This window comes from Mchenga conophoros, linkage group LG20, assembly GCF_057382185.1.
Source record: "Mchenga conophoros isolate Kocher_MC1m ecotype Shallow Benthic linkage group LG20, M_conophoros_male_GT1.1, whole genome shotgun sequence".
Classification (NCBI taxonomy): Eukaryota; Metazoa; Chordata; class Actinopteri; order Cichliformes; family Cichlidae; genus Mchenga; species Mchenga conophoros.
In genome coordinates, this window is record NC_140545.1 from 33,909,708 (window position 1) to 33,925,532 (window position 15,825).

The following is a 15,825-nucleotide window of genomic DNA, read 5'->3' on the forward strand; positions in this document are numbered from 1 at the left end:
TTTGGTGAATGCAGAGTTTGCCTTCACTCAGATGTGAACACGATGGCTGTTTGTGCCATAAAAAATGAATTTAATAAATCCATAATCCCAAATAAACTTTGTAATAACTGATGGACCAAGACCAGACCTCAAAATTCAAGAAAGTTGAGCTGCTGTGATGGCCGCCATGTCACATGACCAGTGGATCACAGTTTGATTGGTTTGATTTCAGACAGAGCTGATTCCCTGATGTTCCCGATCTTTAAGATGACTTATGATGCTCAGATTTTGGGGTTTGATCTTCTCGAATACTCGAACAAATGTGATTTAAATTTGTAAACTTTTATTGAGAGTCAAAAAATCAATTCTCTCACTTTTACACCTGAAACAGCAGTGGGACAGGTTCACCTCGTGTGTTGATCCTCCTACAGATCCTCAGTTTGCAGGTTTTGTTGTTCAGACTTTCAGCCAAATATTCCCTCAGCTGTCTGTCAACCAAAACACTTCAGGAACAAACACCCAAAGGATGCTCTGGGCATTTCAAAGAGTATGAACTGTATATACAAACATCACATGCTGTTTTAAAGGTGTCTCTCTGGTTCTGCACTGTGATGATGTTCTGCTTTAAACTGAAGCCAGACTGAGATAAACTCTAAACTAAAATCTAAGATTTTAACCACAAACTCAACATTTCTGCACATTCCTGGTTTCAGATTTGTCTCCAACATGCAAAGTGATCGCTGAACATTTTTCTCTTTGACCTTCAAGCTTTTTTTCTTGGAAACTGCAAAATGCAAACCTCACTCAGTGAACCTCACTCTGAGTCTCTCAGACACAAATGTAATTTACTGCTGTTTTTTTTAACAATCTTTAAAACAGACGATTGAATCACCAAAATACCAACTGAAGCAAAAACGGCAGCCCAACACTGTGCACCACCGCCAAGGCTAAACATGCCCTCCTTTATCCATGATTTGAACCTCTGGATCCAGAAGGACATCTGGCTCTGGCTCTGGTTACTTTGTGAAATTTCCTTGAGAGCATCAAGCTGTTACCTCCCAAATTCTCCTTTGATGGATGATGTGAAATGTGCAGTTTTGTCCATTGTCCCAGTGGTAAAGAACGCCGAAAATTCCTGGCTCCGGATCTGGATCAACTCCAAAAGCTGAACTGTCAGTAAAGTTTAAATGCAGATCCATTGATTGTTTTTTTTAAGCAATCCAACAAACAAACAGACAAACCAGGCCAACTGTGTAACCTCCTTGATGTTTGAAACAGCAGAAACAAGAAGCAGCTCACAATAACCTTCTGTTCATATTTACAAAACCAAAATGTTTGTTTGTTTGTTTTGATTTTTGCATGCAGCTCAGGTCGCTCACCGCGAAGAAACAGGAGCTTGCTCCATTTGACGTCCCTGTTATGTTTTCCCATCAGAAGTAGGAATGTCAAAGATGTGTGTTTTCTTCATGAGCTAATCTCAGCTTCCTGACAAATGTTTTTCTATTTCTGTCATACAACTCCTGGACTTTACTCTGTGATGGATTGGTCACCTGTCCAGGTGTACCCCACCTTCTGACCAGTGACAGCTGGGAAGGGCTCAACCCCCCTGTGACCCTGGATTAGATACATGGTTAAGTAAATGGATGGATTTGATGGGTCTTTCTACTTTTTTGTCTAAGCCCAGTTTAATGAAAATAAAATACACCTCGTGGCTGTTGCAGTTATTTTTTTAAATTCAGATGGTTAGTTATCTCCTAGTTTAACATCTCCTGGTCTCTGAATGCTTTCCTTTGTTAAACATGCGCATAAAATAAAGCCCAATAACTGTGGACATGTGGCTCCTGCTGGCTTTTGAAAATCAAAGAATCCGAATATGTTTTGGTTTAGTAAACGTGAACAGAAATCTGAACCTTTACACCTGATAGAGTTGTTGGGGGCGCCCTCTGGTGTCCATCACAGCAAACAACAAGCAGAACCAGCGACTCGTCACACAGCTGTTCTCATTAACCTCCACACTTATATCCAGGGTATTTTGTATAAAGTGCATCACTCTATATTTCAAGAATTGCTTATATTATTATTGTTATTGTTATTGTTATTATTATTATTTACTCAACACTGAGCACCAACTGTAACTAAAGATATGTGTGTGAGAGTGTGTGTGGGAGGGGAAATTATATAAATACACTTTGTCACCTCACAGCCTGCTGCCTCTTTATTGTTTATACACTTCATGATAACATTTAAGCATCTGTTTGATGAATGATCCTGGTTATGATACATACATAAACAGGAAGTGGTGTTAATTCTGCACAATTAAACAACTGAAGAAGAAGGATTCAAAGACCTCACATGTATTGTCATAGATTTTACATAGATTTTAAACATTTCCATTTGTCAAGTGTAAAATATTGATAGATGGAAATATTGACACCCAGAATGGCTAACCGAAGGCCGGACAGTCCTGATCATCAAGGACCCCCAGAAGGGACCGGTCTCCTCCAACTACCGACCAATAACCTGCCTCAGCACCACGTGGAAGCTCCTGTCAGGCATCATAGCGGCTAAGATGAACAGGCACATGGGTCAATACATGAGTGGGGCACAGAAAGGGATGGGCAAGAATACCCAAGGCGCAAAACACCAGCTACTGGTAGACCGAACAATCAGCCAAGACTGCAAGACCAGACTGACCAACCTGTGCACTGCCTGGATTGATTACAAGAAGGCCTATGACTCAATGCCCCACAGCTGGATACTGGAATGCCTAGAATTGTACAAGATCAACAGGACCCTGAGAGCCTTCATCAGGAACTCAATGGGGATGTGGCGTACAACACTAGAGGCCAACTCCAAGCCCATAACACAAGTCGCCATCAAGTGTGGGATCTACCAAGGAGATGCTCTGTCCCCACTGCTGTTCTGCATAGGCCTGAACCCCCTCAGTGAGATCATTGACAAGGCTGGCTACGGATACCGACTACGGAATGGAGCAGTTGTCAGCCACCTCCTGTACATGGATGACATCAAGCTGTATGCCAAGAGTGAACGAGACATCGATTCACTGATCCACACTACCAGGCTATACAGCAATGACATTGGAATGTCGTTCGGGCTGGAGAAGTGTAGTCGGATGGTAACAAAGAGAGGGAAGGCACACTGAGGCTGTATGTAAGCGGAAAGAAGGACAGGCCCCTGCACGGTATGTACCACAGATAACAGAGGTGGCTGATATCCAGAAATCCTACCAGTGGCTGGACAAAGCTGGACTGAAAGAGCACAGAGGCACTAATCATGGCAGCACAAGAACAAGCTCTGAGCACAAGATCCATAGAGGCTGGGGTCTATCACACCAGGCAAGACCCCAGGTGCAGATGCCCCTGAGACAATCCAGCACATAACAGCAGGGTGTAAGATGCTAGCAGGCAAGGCATACATGGAACGCCATAACCAAGTGGCCGGCATAGTGTACAGGAACATCTGTGCCGAGTATAACCTGGAAGTCCCAAGGTCAAAATGGGAGATGCCCCCAAGGGTGGTGGAGAATGACCGAGCTAAGATCCTGTGGGACTTCCAGATACAGACGGACAAGATGGTGGTGGCTAACCAACCGGACATAGTGGTGGTAGACAAACAGAAGAAGACGGCCGTAGTGATCGATGTAGCGGTTCCGAATGACAGCAATATCAGGAAGAAGGAACACGAGAAGCTGGAGAAATACCAAGGGCTCAGAGAAGAGCTGGAGAGGATGTGGAGGGTGAAGGTAACGGTGGTCCCCGTGGTAATCGGAGCACTAGGTGCGGTGACTCCCAAGCTAGGCGAGTGGCTCCAGCAGATCCCGGGAACAACATCGGAGATCTCTGTCCTAAGATACTGCGCATATATATATGTATATATGAGTGTGTGTGTGTGTGTGTGTGTGTGTGTGTATATAACTTTTGAAATCATGAGCCAGCACCCCTCCTGGCCTTGAAAACAGCACAGGATAAATCCACTCAGTATCCACTAAAATAACCTGTGAGTTTTCACTCCTGACGTTTCTTTTGTTGCGTGAAATTTGTTTTGTTATTGCATATGTCTGTTTGGTTGCTTCCTGTCACTCTCAGCTCTTTGAGATAATGTCATCCTGAACTTGTTCTTAACTGGGTCACAGTCACAGCGGCAGCGCTGTTTCTCCTGACTGTAATAAGCACGTCGGCCACACGGTGGCGCCATCAGGGCTGCACATAAAGCTCTTTTTTAAATAAACAAAACAAAGCGATCAGGAGTAACTTCTGGTTCGTTTTGGTTTGTGAAGCTTCTCCCTCAGGATGCCGAGCTGAACGCAGCGGTCTATTTGTTCTCCATCACTAACTGATTCCTCTCCTCTGGTTGCTAGGCAACACCTACATGACCTGTTGTCAAACATCATTGTTCGGCTGTTTTCTTGCTTTTGTCTCAACCAGCAGTTGTTGCCGTGAATTATGTCGCTGTGTAAAGACAGATGGCCAGACTTTTCTATACATTTTATATAGAGAGAGATAGCTCTCTCTCGCTCTCTCGCTCTCTCTCTCTCTCTCTCTCTCTCTATATATATATATATATATATATATATATATATTTTTTTTTTTAGTCAGTCTGTTTTACTGCCTGACAGGAAGAAATTTGTGTTCTACTATTTTCAATAGGGTTAAGTTACGACAGCCAATGACGGCCTTTGAAAACAAAAATGCTGTAAAAGAAACAATCTAGGCAAACAACTCAGAAGGGTCGAAATTAAAGATTAAACTCATGAAATAAAAATGAGAAAAGCTGTATTTTATTGGATCAAGAACCAACTCACTTTACTTTTTTCATAAATGTACCAGTTTTCAGCAGTTTTCTTTTCTAAAGCTTAACTTCGTGCTCACATTCAAATTACATGTCTTATCTAAACCTGGTAAAAGTCACATCATTTAATTCTGTTCTCTGAGGGAAAATATGCCTTTTTAAAGTACAAGGTATATGTATTAGTAAATATCTCTGCAACAGAATGGTGACCTCTACAGATGTACCCCACCTATCCCCCCACAACACTGGGATGGGCTCAGTGGATGGATGGTTAGATGAATAGGGTTTTCCTTGGTTCAGATATCAAATTGAAACATTTTAAGTCAGAGCCTGCCAGGCAGTTCATTGGGTTATCTCTGTGGAGTTTTAGATTATGATGTTATGCAATGTGAACTTGTGTTCCTATTTATCTGAAGACACTTCATATTTCTGCAATTGCATTTAGAGTAAAAATCAGGTGTCCATATAGAGAAAAGTTCAGAGAGAAAGTTCCTAATAATAAACTGCAGATCTGCAGGGCCCATCTTCTGTGTGAGAGCTTATGTAGCTCAGAAAGTCTCCAGCTAGCAAACTGACCTGAAATATTTGGTCGTGAATCCCATCCTAACCCTTTCAAAATTACACCTACACAGTTTTGTTCTGAGAAAAGTTCTCATATCACACAGCAAGAAAATGTCACATTTAGATGCGGAGAGTTCAGATTAAAGAGACACTGAGAAAAAAGGCAACTTATAACTGCAGGATGTTTTTTCTGCATTTACATTCAAAATATACTAATAATACATACTAAATAATAACACTGATTACATACTTTTTGCATACTTAACTGAAATGAATAAATTGTATAACGTAATGTAATTGTTACTTATAATATGTATGTAACTTTGTAATTTCAAAATGTTGTCACCTCTTGGCCAGGACTCCCTTGAAAAAGAGGTTTTTAATCTCAATGGGACTTTTCCTGGTTAAATAAAGGTTAATAATAATATTACTATAAATTGCAAAAAGTTATATGTAAAAGCAATTCTATATTTAATTTAATTTATTTTTTTAATTAAGCTCATTATTTTGTGTATGTATTTGTTTGTCATGTCAAATGTATTATTAGTAATAACTATATATTTCTGCTATTATTATTAGTAGTAGTAGTTGTAGTAGTATACAAACAAAAGATTTTTTCTAATAAATAAAATATTTATTATAAAGTTTGGATTTTAAAATAAACACGGAATAAAAACAAAGGTCTGGTTGACGTCCTGCCGTAAACGTGCCGTGGCAGCCGTCCCGGACGTGACGTCATGTTGTGTTGATGTTGTGACCGGACGCGCTGTGGACGGAAGAGGGAGACGCGTTTTGTTTTTATTCAACTAAACCGTTGAAAAGGAGCAGAAACGTCGCTTTTGTGTCCATTTCGGGTCGATAAGAGCCTTAGCTCGGTGATTGGTGCCAAACGGCCGGGCCGGAGGGCGAGTAGACCGTCTTATTTGATCTAGAAAGGGAGGACTTGTCACCCTCTGACCCCCTCCCTGCTTCCTCCACACTCTCCACCATGACTATTCTCCCGAAGAAGAAGCCTAGCTCCGGGGTCGGCGTCTCGGACCACGCAGATGACAGCGATCGTCGGACCGGCTCCGACCCTCACCAACATCCTCACCCGCACTCAGGGCGAACTGGAACCCGACCGAGGGCTTCCCCTCCGCCTTGGTCCTACCAGCCCGCTCCACCCTCCGCCAGGGACGACAGGCGGAGCATTGAGGCGAGCTCCCGGCCGCAGCAGGCCTCTCCGCCGCCCGTCGGCTCCGTGTCCCCTGTGGGGCCGGGCGATGGTCGGGACAACAGCGGCGGAATGGTTGCCGGGTCCCGCGGAGAGCTCGTCGTGTCGTCCGGCGTCGTCGGATGCGGCGGAGGCATCGGCAGCTGCTGCTCCGGGCCCGGGCTGAGCAAGAGGCGGAGGCAGGCAGGCACCTGCTCCGGTGGGGTGGTGGGGGCGCTGGCCGGCGGAGGCCAGCCCGGGGTGACCGGACCGGGAGGTGTAGGGTCCAGCCAGGACACGGAGGAAGGAGCCGGAAACAACAGCGAGGACGAGTACGAGAACGCCGCCCGGCTTCAGTCCATGGACCCAGCTACTGTGGAGCAGGTAGGACGCTAACGCTAGCTAACATTAGCAACAAGGCTAACGGAGCTGCTAGTGCTCCTGCACAGGTGATTTCCGGCACTTTTACCAGAACTCAGGTACTTAAAGACCAAAAACAAAACGTATAAAATCAGCACAGGCCACTAGGAAGCAGAAAATAAGGATTTAAGTTAACTTTAAGAGGGAAGAAATTGCTGTTATTGTTCGGTTTTACGCTTAAGCCCAATGAGTCGTTTCCCTCCAGAGGCAGGCTGTGGGGACAATTGGTGGTGGTGGAGGGGGGAGGGGGCGTTCATTAAGTAACCTGCTAATCATGTCTGCTCACCTGAGGTCTTAAGAGAAACCCGTTTGGGGCAACCATAGCAACAGCACGGACGTTTGATCACCTGGCAGTTAAACATTTACCCCAAAACTAACCACAAACACACTCTAGGCACACATTTAAACACTGTTAAAGAGAGCTGCATTTGTCTCCACGGCCCATTCAGGTGAGGCTAAAATAAACAGCCAGATGTTCCCAGATTGGAAGGATAATAACTGCTACATACACGTTTTTGAATCATAATATTACGCATATGAAATATAAACTAAGAATTAAAATATTTTCATGCCACTATTTCCAGGACACATTTTTGTCAGCTCTCTGTTGAATATAATAACACCAAACGCTTATTTTACCTATTGATTAATTTCAATTAAATGTTTTTCTTTGTTCAGAAGTCGCCCATGTTCAGGGTTTGTTTTTTTTTCTTGGAGAATGTGATGAGGTTTTGTACAACTCTTTACCGAGATACTTGACTGCATGCTAGAAATTCTAAACACGTTTGTTGGACACCTGTACTATGAAACAAGTTCAGGGTACGGATATCCTCTCTGTATGTTCTGTAACCTTAACATGGATATTATCAATATACAAAAAAAACAACAAAAAGTCAGAAACACAGGCAGGTCTGCAGACAGCTGAACACCTGATTTTTACAAAGAATAGAAAACTGTGAACAATATGGTTAAACGGATAATACAGACTGGGAGTAACACAGCTGCTGCAGACAAAGCAGCAGATTGTTAGTATGAATGTGTGCGCACTTTGGCGTTTTTGTCAATAAGACTGGAAAAGACCTGCTATGGTAATAAAGTTAAAGTCTGTTTGAAGCCAGAGAAGAAAGCCGACTGTGTAACTAAACAGACTTCTCACAGCTCTGTCATTAAGACATGAGCGAATTTGACTGATTAGAATTTTTGTTCAGTTAAATCATTGTTTATATGTGTGTAAGAAAGTGTTATTCTTTCAGCTGCTGGTGGTGTTCAACAGTCTGAGAGTGAGTAAAGAATAAATGTAAAAATCCTGAGGTGGTTCATCCACTGACTCGGTCTCCATGTAGACTTGATAAAAGGTCTACAAGTACAAATAGGTTCTTTGTTTTAGGATTATACTTACAATCATAGAACAGTTAATTTAAAAAAAAATGTAGTCAACCAGAGGCAAAAATCAAGTAATTATGTTGTGTCTTAAGAATCTGTATTTATTCCTGATGCTCATCAGGAAAACAAAGACTTTAAACACTCTTTCTGCAGTGCAGTGAGGTCAGCAGGATCTTCCAGGAATGGTGACGCTGTTTCCTGGAGAACTGATTCGTCACTAGGCGGTGATTTCATACCTCTTGCTCTCTTATCGTGAACATGGAGCAGGTTAGGTCTGCAGCCTAGTTGCCATGGCAATGGTAAACCTAAGCTTAAGATGTTAACTGCCTTTTTAACACTGAAAAGTCGGGATTAAACCAGAAGTTTTACTTGACTCAGTGTCGGGGATCCACAGAATGACAAACTGAGCCTGAACCGAAGCACTCTGCAGGGAGGCTTTTAATTTGAATCTCAAGCAGAATAGATGTTTGATATTTACGGATCAATAACGCGACTATATCAAGCAGAAATGAACTTTGAAGTGCTACTCAGTTTGATGTTGGAGGTGTTTCTGATTCAGTAAAAAGGACTAGATGTTACAGTCCCTGGTTGCTTTAAATGGAGATATTTCTAAGTTATATCCGGTCTTTAGTATTTTCTGGTGCAGGTTAAATAATTTTTTCTTTTGCTTTGATTTATATATGAAACTGTTGTTTTTTCCTTGTATTTTAAGTCGAGTTCATCTCTTTACAGCAGTTTGTTTTTTGCCCCTCATTAAATCCTCAAACTCGCTTCTTAGTTCAGATTGAGCCAGATAAAAAAATCTATTTGGAGGGAGTGATGAGGAACAGCCTATTATAAAATCATCCACATCTGATGGAAGTTCTCTATTTTGTGTGCTTGTTAGTTGTTTATGTGTTTGTTTTGGTGCAATAACTTTGTATATTTAAGGAAACCTTGCAAAATGTTACCTTCAAGATATGATAACAAGTTAGTGGCCTTCCAAGTACAGGGCACAAGTCAATTCACCTCATTTTGTTAGCGTTTTGTAGTCATTATACTTCATAACAGGAAATGCTGAAAAACACTTTAAAGTTTCATTTTAAAAAAACTGCAGCCAAATCAGTTTTGTTTCACAGTCTGCAGACAGAATGTCCTTTCATTTAGAAATTTAGATTGATTTTTCTGTAACCAGCTCTGAGCGTCAGCATCATGGGAAATGTCATAGTTTCAGTAGAAAAACGGCGCCAATTTCAAGTCAGTTTTTCACCAGAGAAAAACCTCAAGGGTCATATATCACAGTGGGACATGGATGGCTGCTTATAACAAATCATAGCACATGAAAGGTCTCTCTGTAACCTACATTTGCCAAACTCATTTTCCTAATATAGAAAAGTTACTGTACCAAAGAATTTGCTGATTACGAGGATGTCAGGTTGAATTAGGGATGGGAGTCGGTAACCAGTTGCGTAGAGAACCAGTTCCCAGTAGTCCAGTTCCTTGGGGCTGTTAGTCTGCTTGTCTGTCGATCACACTTATCGGTTCGTGCACTTGTGCTACGATCAGTTTGTGTGTCGGAGGAGGAAAATAGTGGTGCAGGATATGGTCATTAGTTTTATTTTTACTGCACAAAGAGTGAGTGCGGTGGTAAAGTGTAAACTGCAACGCTAACTAGCCAAGAACCCAGAGTGACTTAAAGCTGAGTGAACACTGACCCCAGCCCAGCAGACACACCCTGAACTTCAACAGGTAACAAACTGATGAGCAGTTTGCAGCCTCCGTTTGTACCTGTTCATGTCTCTACAGTAGATTCACCGTGGCGATCGCTTTAAAGTCTGTTTGTGCTGGTTTTCATCTTTGCTGTTGGCTTTGTTTTCTGCTATAAGAGGCTTTGTCTAATACTAAGAGACAGATTATACGTGTGTCCTCAATAGGATTTGTGTTGGTGTGTAGGTCTGCAGTTTCAACTGTTAAATGAGAAATTACCTCAGGCGGTGTGTTTTAGGTCATTTTACACAGTGACGTGAAAGTAATGTAAGAACTATATAATGAATTATTTTCTTCTGGGAGTAATTAAGTAATGTACTGCATTTTTACATGTTTAAGAAAAGTGTCCTGTGTAATGTGAGTAATAATTACTTTTTGAGTGATCATAACAAAGAGGGGAATTGCGTCCACACAGCATGCAAGTAATTTGTATGAATGTAATGTCTTTGATGTGCTGCTTGGTGATGGTGGTGACTCAAAGAGGAGCCAGTGAGAATCGACAAGTCATATCGATAATGATAAATAGAACAAATAATACTTTACAAAAAGTTAAAAATAGCCCAGACGAAAGAAGCTCGATCGAAGGAAACGTGTAAACAAAACCGGGCAGTTCAGCAAGTAAACCTCTGTGTAAAAATCTAAATAAAGTACATTAAAGTGCTGCAATGAAACACAGCAATAAAGTGGCGCTAGGGCTGTGCGATATGACCAAAATCTCATATCCCGATATAAGACATCTATCGTCCGATAACGATATAAATCCCAAAAATGTAACATTTTCTGTAAATTCTGTAAATCTCGGGCAGCTCGACTTGCTGAAGTGTTTGCAGCTGCGCGTCATGTACCTGGAGTCGAGTGTTTTAACCGATGCATGAAACTATACATTTTTAGACATAAGTTGTAACAGCCTCCGTTTTCTTTGTGGGTATTTATTACACGGCGTGCTGCGGGTAGGGCTGCACGATTTTGCATAAAATGAGAATCACGATTTTTTGGCTTAGAATTGAGATCACGATTCTCTCACCATTTTCTTTTCCAGTATAAATATTTATTGCACTTATTAACTGCACATCAACTTCGTAACAGTTGAGACTGAACATAAAAACAATAAATAAACATAAAAACAACAAATGTCTCACGTTTTGTTGCCGCAAAATGTTGTACTGCTTGAAATTCCGTCTCCACCGTTGCCCGACGCTGCGTGTACAGAGCAGGTAGTGCAACAATAGAAAAATAGTTGCGGGACGGCACTGTGTAGCGTTTGTCTAGGGTGTTGATCATTTTCCTAAATCCCTCGTTTTGCACAGTGTTGATGGAGCCATATCTTTGGTCAGGTGATAAGTGATAGCCTCCGTAATGTCTTTGTGCCTGCGGGAGGTCGACGGGTATAGGGAAGCGCTGTATAAGGTTCCCGTTATTGATGTTTGGGTGGTTGACCGGGACGGATTTTCTCCTGTCACTTTCTTGTCATCCCTGACGTGCTCTCCGTTGTTTTTTCCCTGCTAATTTTAGCATCACACGGCACAGCTTCTGTATCACGTGGTATAAGGCTCCGCCCTTGTCATTTGTTGAGCAGGAAGAGTGAGCGCTTGTTTTCATGCAGATTACGTCCCGGATCAAAATGCGGTACAATCGTCGTCGTCGTCTTTTTTTTTTGTTTTTTTAATCGTTGTCATTTGGAAATGAGATCGCACATAAGTATGAATCGAGATCGCGATTTTCTAACGATTAATCTTGCAGCCCTAGCTGCGGGGAAAAGCCTGTTCTAACGTTTGAGTCTAAGGTTTATTTTTTAGCATCTGGCGGCTCTTTTTGGCTTCTCATCCGTAAATAATCTGCATCTTTCACGTGATTCAGTTTATTTTGAAAAGTCTCAACAGGATCTTGAGCTTTATTGTGAAAGGTTTATGTGGGTGGTTTTACCGTCGTTATTGCTAAAGACAACACATAAAAACAGGCGCTTGTCCGTCCATAGTGTGGTTATATTAAATATAAGAGAAAGAGAGAACTTTAAGAAATTAATATAGCCACTACAGTGACCATCAAAACGTTTATTTTGCGTAAAATGAAACACAGACGTTTTTATATATGTCGTTATATGGAACAGCCCTAAGTGGCCCTGTAGAGGCCAAAGCATAATAAAACAGAATTGTGCAATTTCTTTAATTCCTTGTGTCTCTTTCACATAACGTCTCTGGTTTGTTGTTGTTCTTCAGACGTGTTGTTGTATTAAAGTGAAAGCTGAGGCCGATGCCACGCCGCGGTCATGCTTTTTACATTCGTTCTGCTCCCAGCCTGCAGCTTTATTCTCAGAAATCGGAGCATTTTCTTTGCCTGAAGTGGTCCGACCGGCTCGCACAGCAGCGATCGAGCACTGACAGAACGAATCCGTTCAGAACTCGTCTTGTGACATTTGTGTCCTGCTGTTAAACCCAGCCAGTTTTCAGTCCTGTTCACGAAGCCGTCGCTGACTCGCACTTTCGGTATCGGTGCTTTTTATAACCTGTTTGTGTTATGACAGATGTCCAGTGTTAAACATGTTATTGTTTTTTTTAGCCTTTCTTCATCTGACTTTAGTTCATGGTTTCACTTTTTGTTTGACTAATGAGCCAAGTGTGACTTTTTATTTAAAGAGGAGCCATTATGCTAATTTCCAGCTGTGTGTTTTTTATTCTTGGACTCTACTCTAGGGCCTGTGAGGGATGATTACACACACAGGTTGAGGCGAACAAACTTTCTTACCTCGGTTGACACAGATTTGTCTGTTTTCCTGCTTTTTTTGGACCTGTATTTAAGTTTGAGTTAATTAAACCCTGTTTAAATTAAAATTAGGATTATAAATTATATAAATGATCACAGTCATAGCGGAAGTCCAAAACATCTCTACATTTTAGAGTAGCTTTGCATGACTCACAGTTCAAAATAAGGCTTATGTGATTTATCCTGGTCCTCGGTGCAGCTCCTCAGCTCATCAACAAATACAGAATATAATGAACCTGTGAGACATTTTAGACACATAAACAATAAAAATGATAAATATGGTAAAACTGGGGTTAAAAGCACAGCTATGTTTGTGATTGTAAGTTTTATTTCTGTACTTTTAGACTGATCCTCAGAGAGGGAAATATCAGGGTATGTCGTGATTACAGAAGTGTAAAAGTGAACATGATAAGGAAATAAACTGTTTTTAGTTTTGATTATTTGCTTCTTCTTCTTTTTTTATAAATTAAAAAGCATCCTGTTCAGCAGTGTCTCAAAGAGGAGTAAGTCGGTATTTAGGGCTCCTGAGATCACCTGAACATCCGCAGTGTTAGAAACCAGTGTGTCTGCTCCACTGTTATTGATCAGCATTAGATAACTGATGATCAGGATGGGAGGAGCTGCTTTTCCCTGCAGAAGATCTCATTCATTTGTTATGTCCAGCCACTAACCCTGGAGGACTTGAGCACCATTTTCCTGCTTTAGCAACCAAACGGTGAATTTAATTATTCTAGAAAATAACACAGCAATGAATCAATAATGGAACTGAGCAAACTGTCCTCTAGGTCCTCACATATAATGCTGCTCAGGCCCAGTTCACTGACTCTGTCTGTGTGTGTCTGTGTGTGTGTCTGTGTGTGTGTTCAGCAGGAGCACTGGTTTGAAAAAGCTCTGAGGGAGAAGAAAGGATTTGTGATCAAGAAGATGAAGGAGGATGGCGCGTGTCTGTTCAGAGCTGTCGGTGAGTAATTAAAACACACACACACACACACACACACACACACACACACACACACACACACACACACACACACACACACACACACACACACACACACACACACACACACACAGCGTTCTGGTGTCTCCTGAGCTGGTTCCCTGCACTTCCTCTGGCTGACAGCAGATGGCAGTGTTGCAGTAGGTTTGCCCTGATGTGTTTACATTTTACATATAACACTATTTTCAGCTATGAAGCTGAAAAAGGTCTTTGCTGTGTGTTAATTCTCTTGTTTAAGCTAAATTAATTTCATATATTATGTTTTTTTATTTTACATTTTTACATTTTTTAAAAAGATTTCACCTCGATTAAAATGATTTAGCAGTGTGAGAAACAATCAGGACATAAGAAGCAGTCATTGGTGATTAGGTGCAGTAATCATAGGGTGATCTGATAAGTCAGGTAATTTCCCACAATCGTGTCACTTCCTCTCCATGAACAAAAGAGAATGCTGAGCAAGAAAAGAGGTCACACAGTGATCGTTATTTAATGAAAAGCTGTTTAGAAAACCCTGTGGTAATTACCAGGTAACTGTAGCGCTGTAGATAAGGTGGAGCCTTACCAACAGCTGCGAAGCATCAGGTTTTACACAGAGGTGTAGCCAGGGGTGAGAGTGTGATTTGAATAATAATTTCTATCGTAGGTATTACATGAGCCATCGTGGCTACTTCCCAGCCATTAGCCAGTGTTAAGGTGGAGTTTGGCAAGTGTTCCAAAAGAAAATCAATTTAAATTCAAGTTAATGACCCCAGCCAGTTTGTCCTGTTACTCAGCAGCCACATCGAAGCACATCTGGGCACTTTGCTTTGAAATGTCGTTTAAATTAACATTTGTTTCAATCAGCATGAAATAAAAAGTGCAGATACAGAATATCCAGTTAAGATCAGATTTTCAAAAATTATATTTTTGAAAGTGAGCTGACTCTGCCCAAAATAAAGGTTTTAAAAGCTTTTCTTACTGGCAGAGAACTGATTCACCTTCATGCTGTGATTATTTTTTTTTCTTCCTCTCTGCTTGTGAAATGTAACCTGCTCCAGAGCAGGTTATGTCGGTAGCACACACTACCATCAAAACACACCAGCAGTCCTGCTCTGCAGTCCTGAGGTCATACTGACACAAGCCTGCTGCTGGGGCTGCTCTGTTCCAACAGGGGGTGCTCTGATGCTGACAGACTGTTCTTTTGTATGAGTGTGTGTGTGTTGGAAATGTGGGTCACACTGTGAAAGATGAAGGTTTCTGTGTGTGTGTTCCTGTAAGCCACACAGAGGTCCTTTCAGTCGAGTCCAGGTTGTCTTTCAGGTAGAGGCTATTGTGTAGCTGCAGTTATATCATCGCACTGACCCCGGCCCTGTGTGTGTGTATGTGTGCATGTGTGTGTGTTTGCGCTGCCTGTAAGTACCTGTAAACTCACACCTGTCTTCCTGCTGTTAGATAATAAACTCTGGTTGTTCCTGAGTTTCACCCTGTCAACCAGAATACACCGAGCCTTTATGCTAAAAACAAAACCCTCACATCAAAAATCACTCTTTTTCCTTTCGTTTTAAAATGATCATTTACATGCAGCACAGAGAAGCTGAAGTTGCTGTTTAGTTCATTAACTGTATATAAAGGATGGACGTAACCACAATGGGATCAGAGTGTTAGACGGAGTGTTGTTATGAAGCCTCGATGACTGATCTTTGTTGTCGCCGTCTTGGTGTTTTGTAACCAGAAGTGAAGAGACGCTCTGACTGTGATGAGTTGTTGGCTGGTGAGGACACTCAGGATAATCCTACCTGACTGTAATCGTCATCTTCTTTCAGCTGTTTCCTTTAGGGGTCGCCACAGTGGCTCGTCTCCCTATCTCACCCCGTCTCTACCATCCTCTGTCACACCAAGCCTCTGCGTGTTGTCCTTCACCACATCCACAAACCTGCTCTGAGGTCCTCCTCTTTCCCTCCTGCCTGGCATCATCACCACCCTTTGTCCAGTATAT

General features: G+C 41.8%; 1 protein-coding gene across 2 annotated transcripts in view; it reads left to right on the top strand.

Moving 5' to 3' along the window:
- Window positions 1–6,075: 6,075 nt before the first annotated feature.
- The window catches only part of otud5a (OTU deubiquitinase 5a), a 39,549-nt gene continuing 29,799 nt past the window's right edge, over window positions 6,076–15,825 (top strand). The window contains exons 1-2 of one of the 2 annotated variants that reach the window (XM_085259086.1): window positions 6,076–6,925; window positions 13,721–13,811. In XM_085259086.1, the coding sequence (XP_085115212.1) occupies window positions 6,338–6,925; window positions 13,721–13,811 (679 nt within the window). In that variant the 5' untranslated portion in view covers window positions 6,076–6,337. Of the gene's footprint in view, window positions 6,926–13,717; window positions 13,812–15,825 lie in introns of both variants that reach the window. The other variant, XM_085259085.1, reaches the window with a different exon arrangement.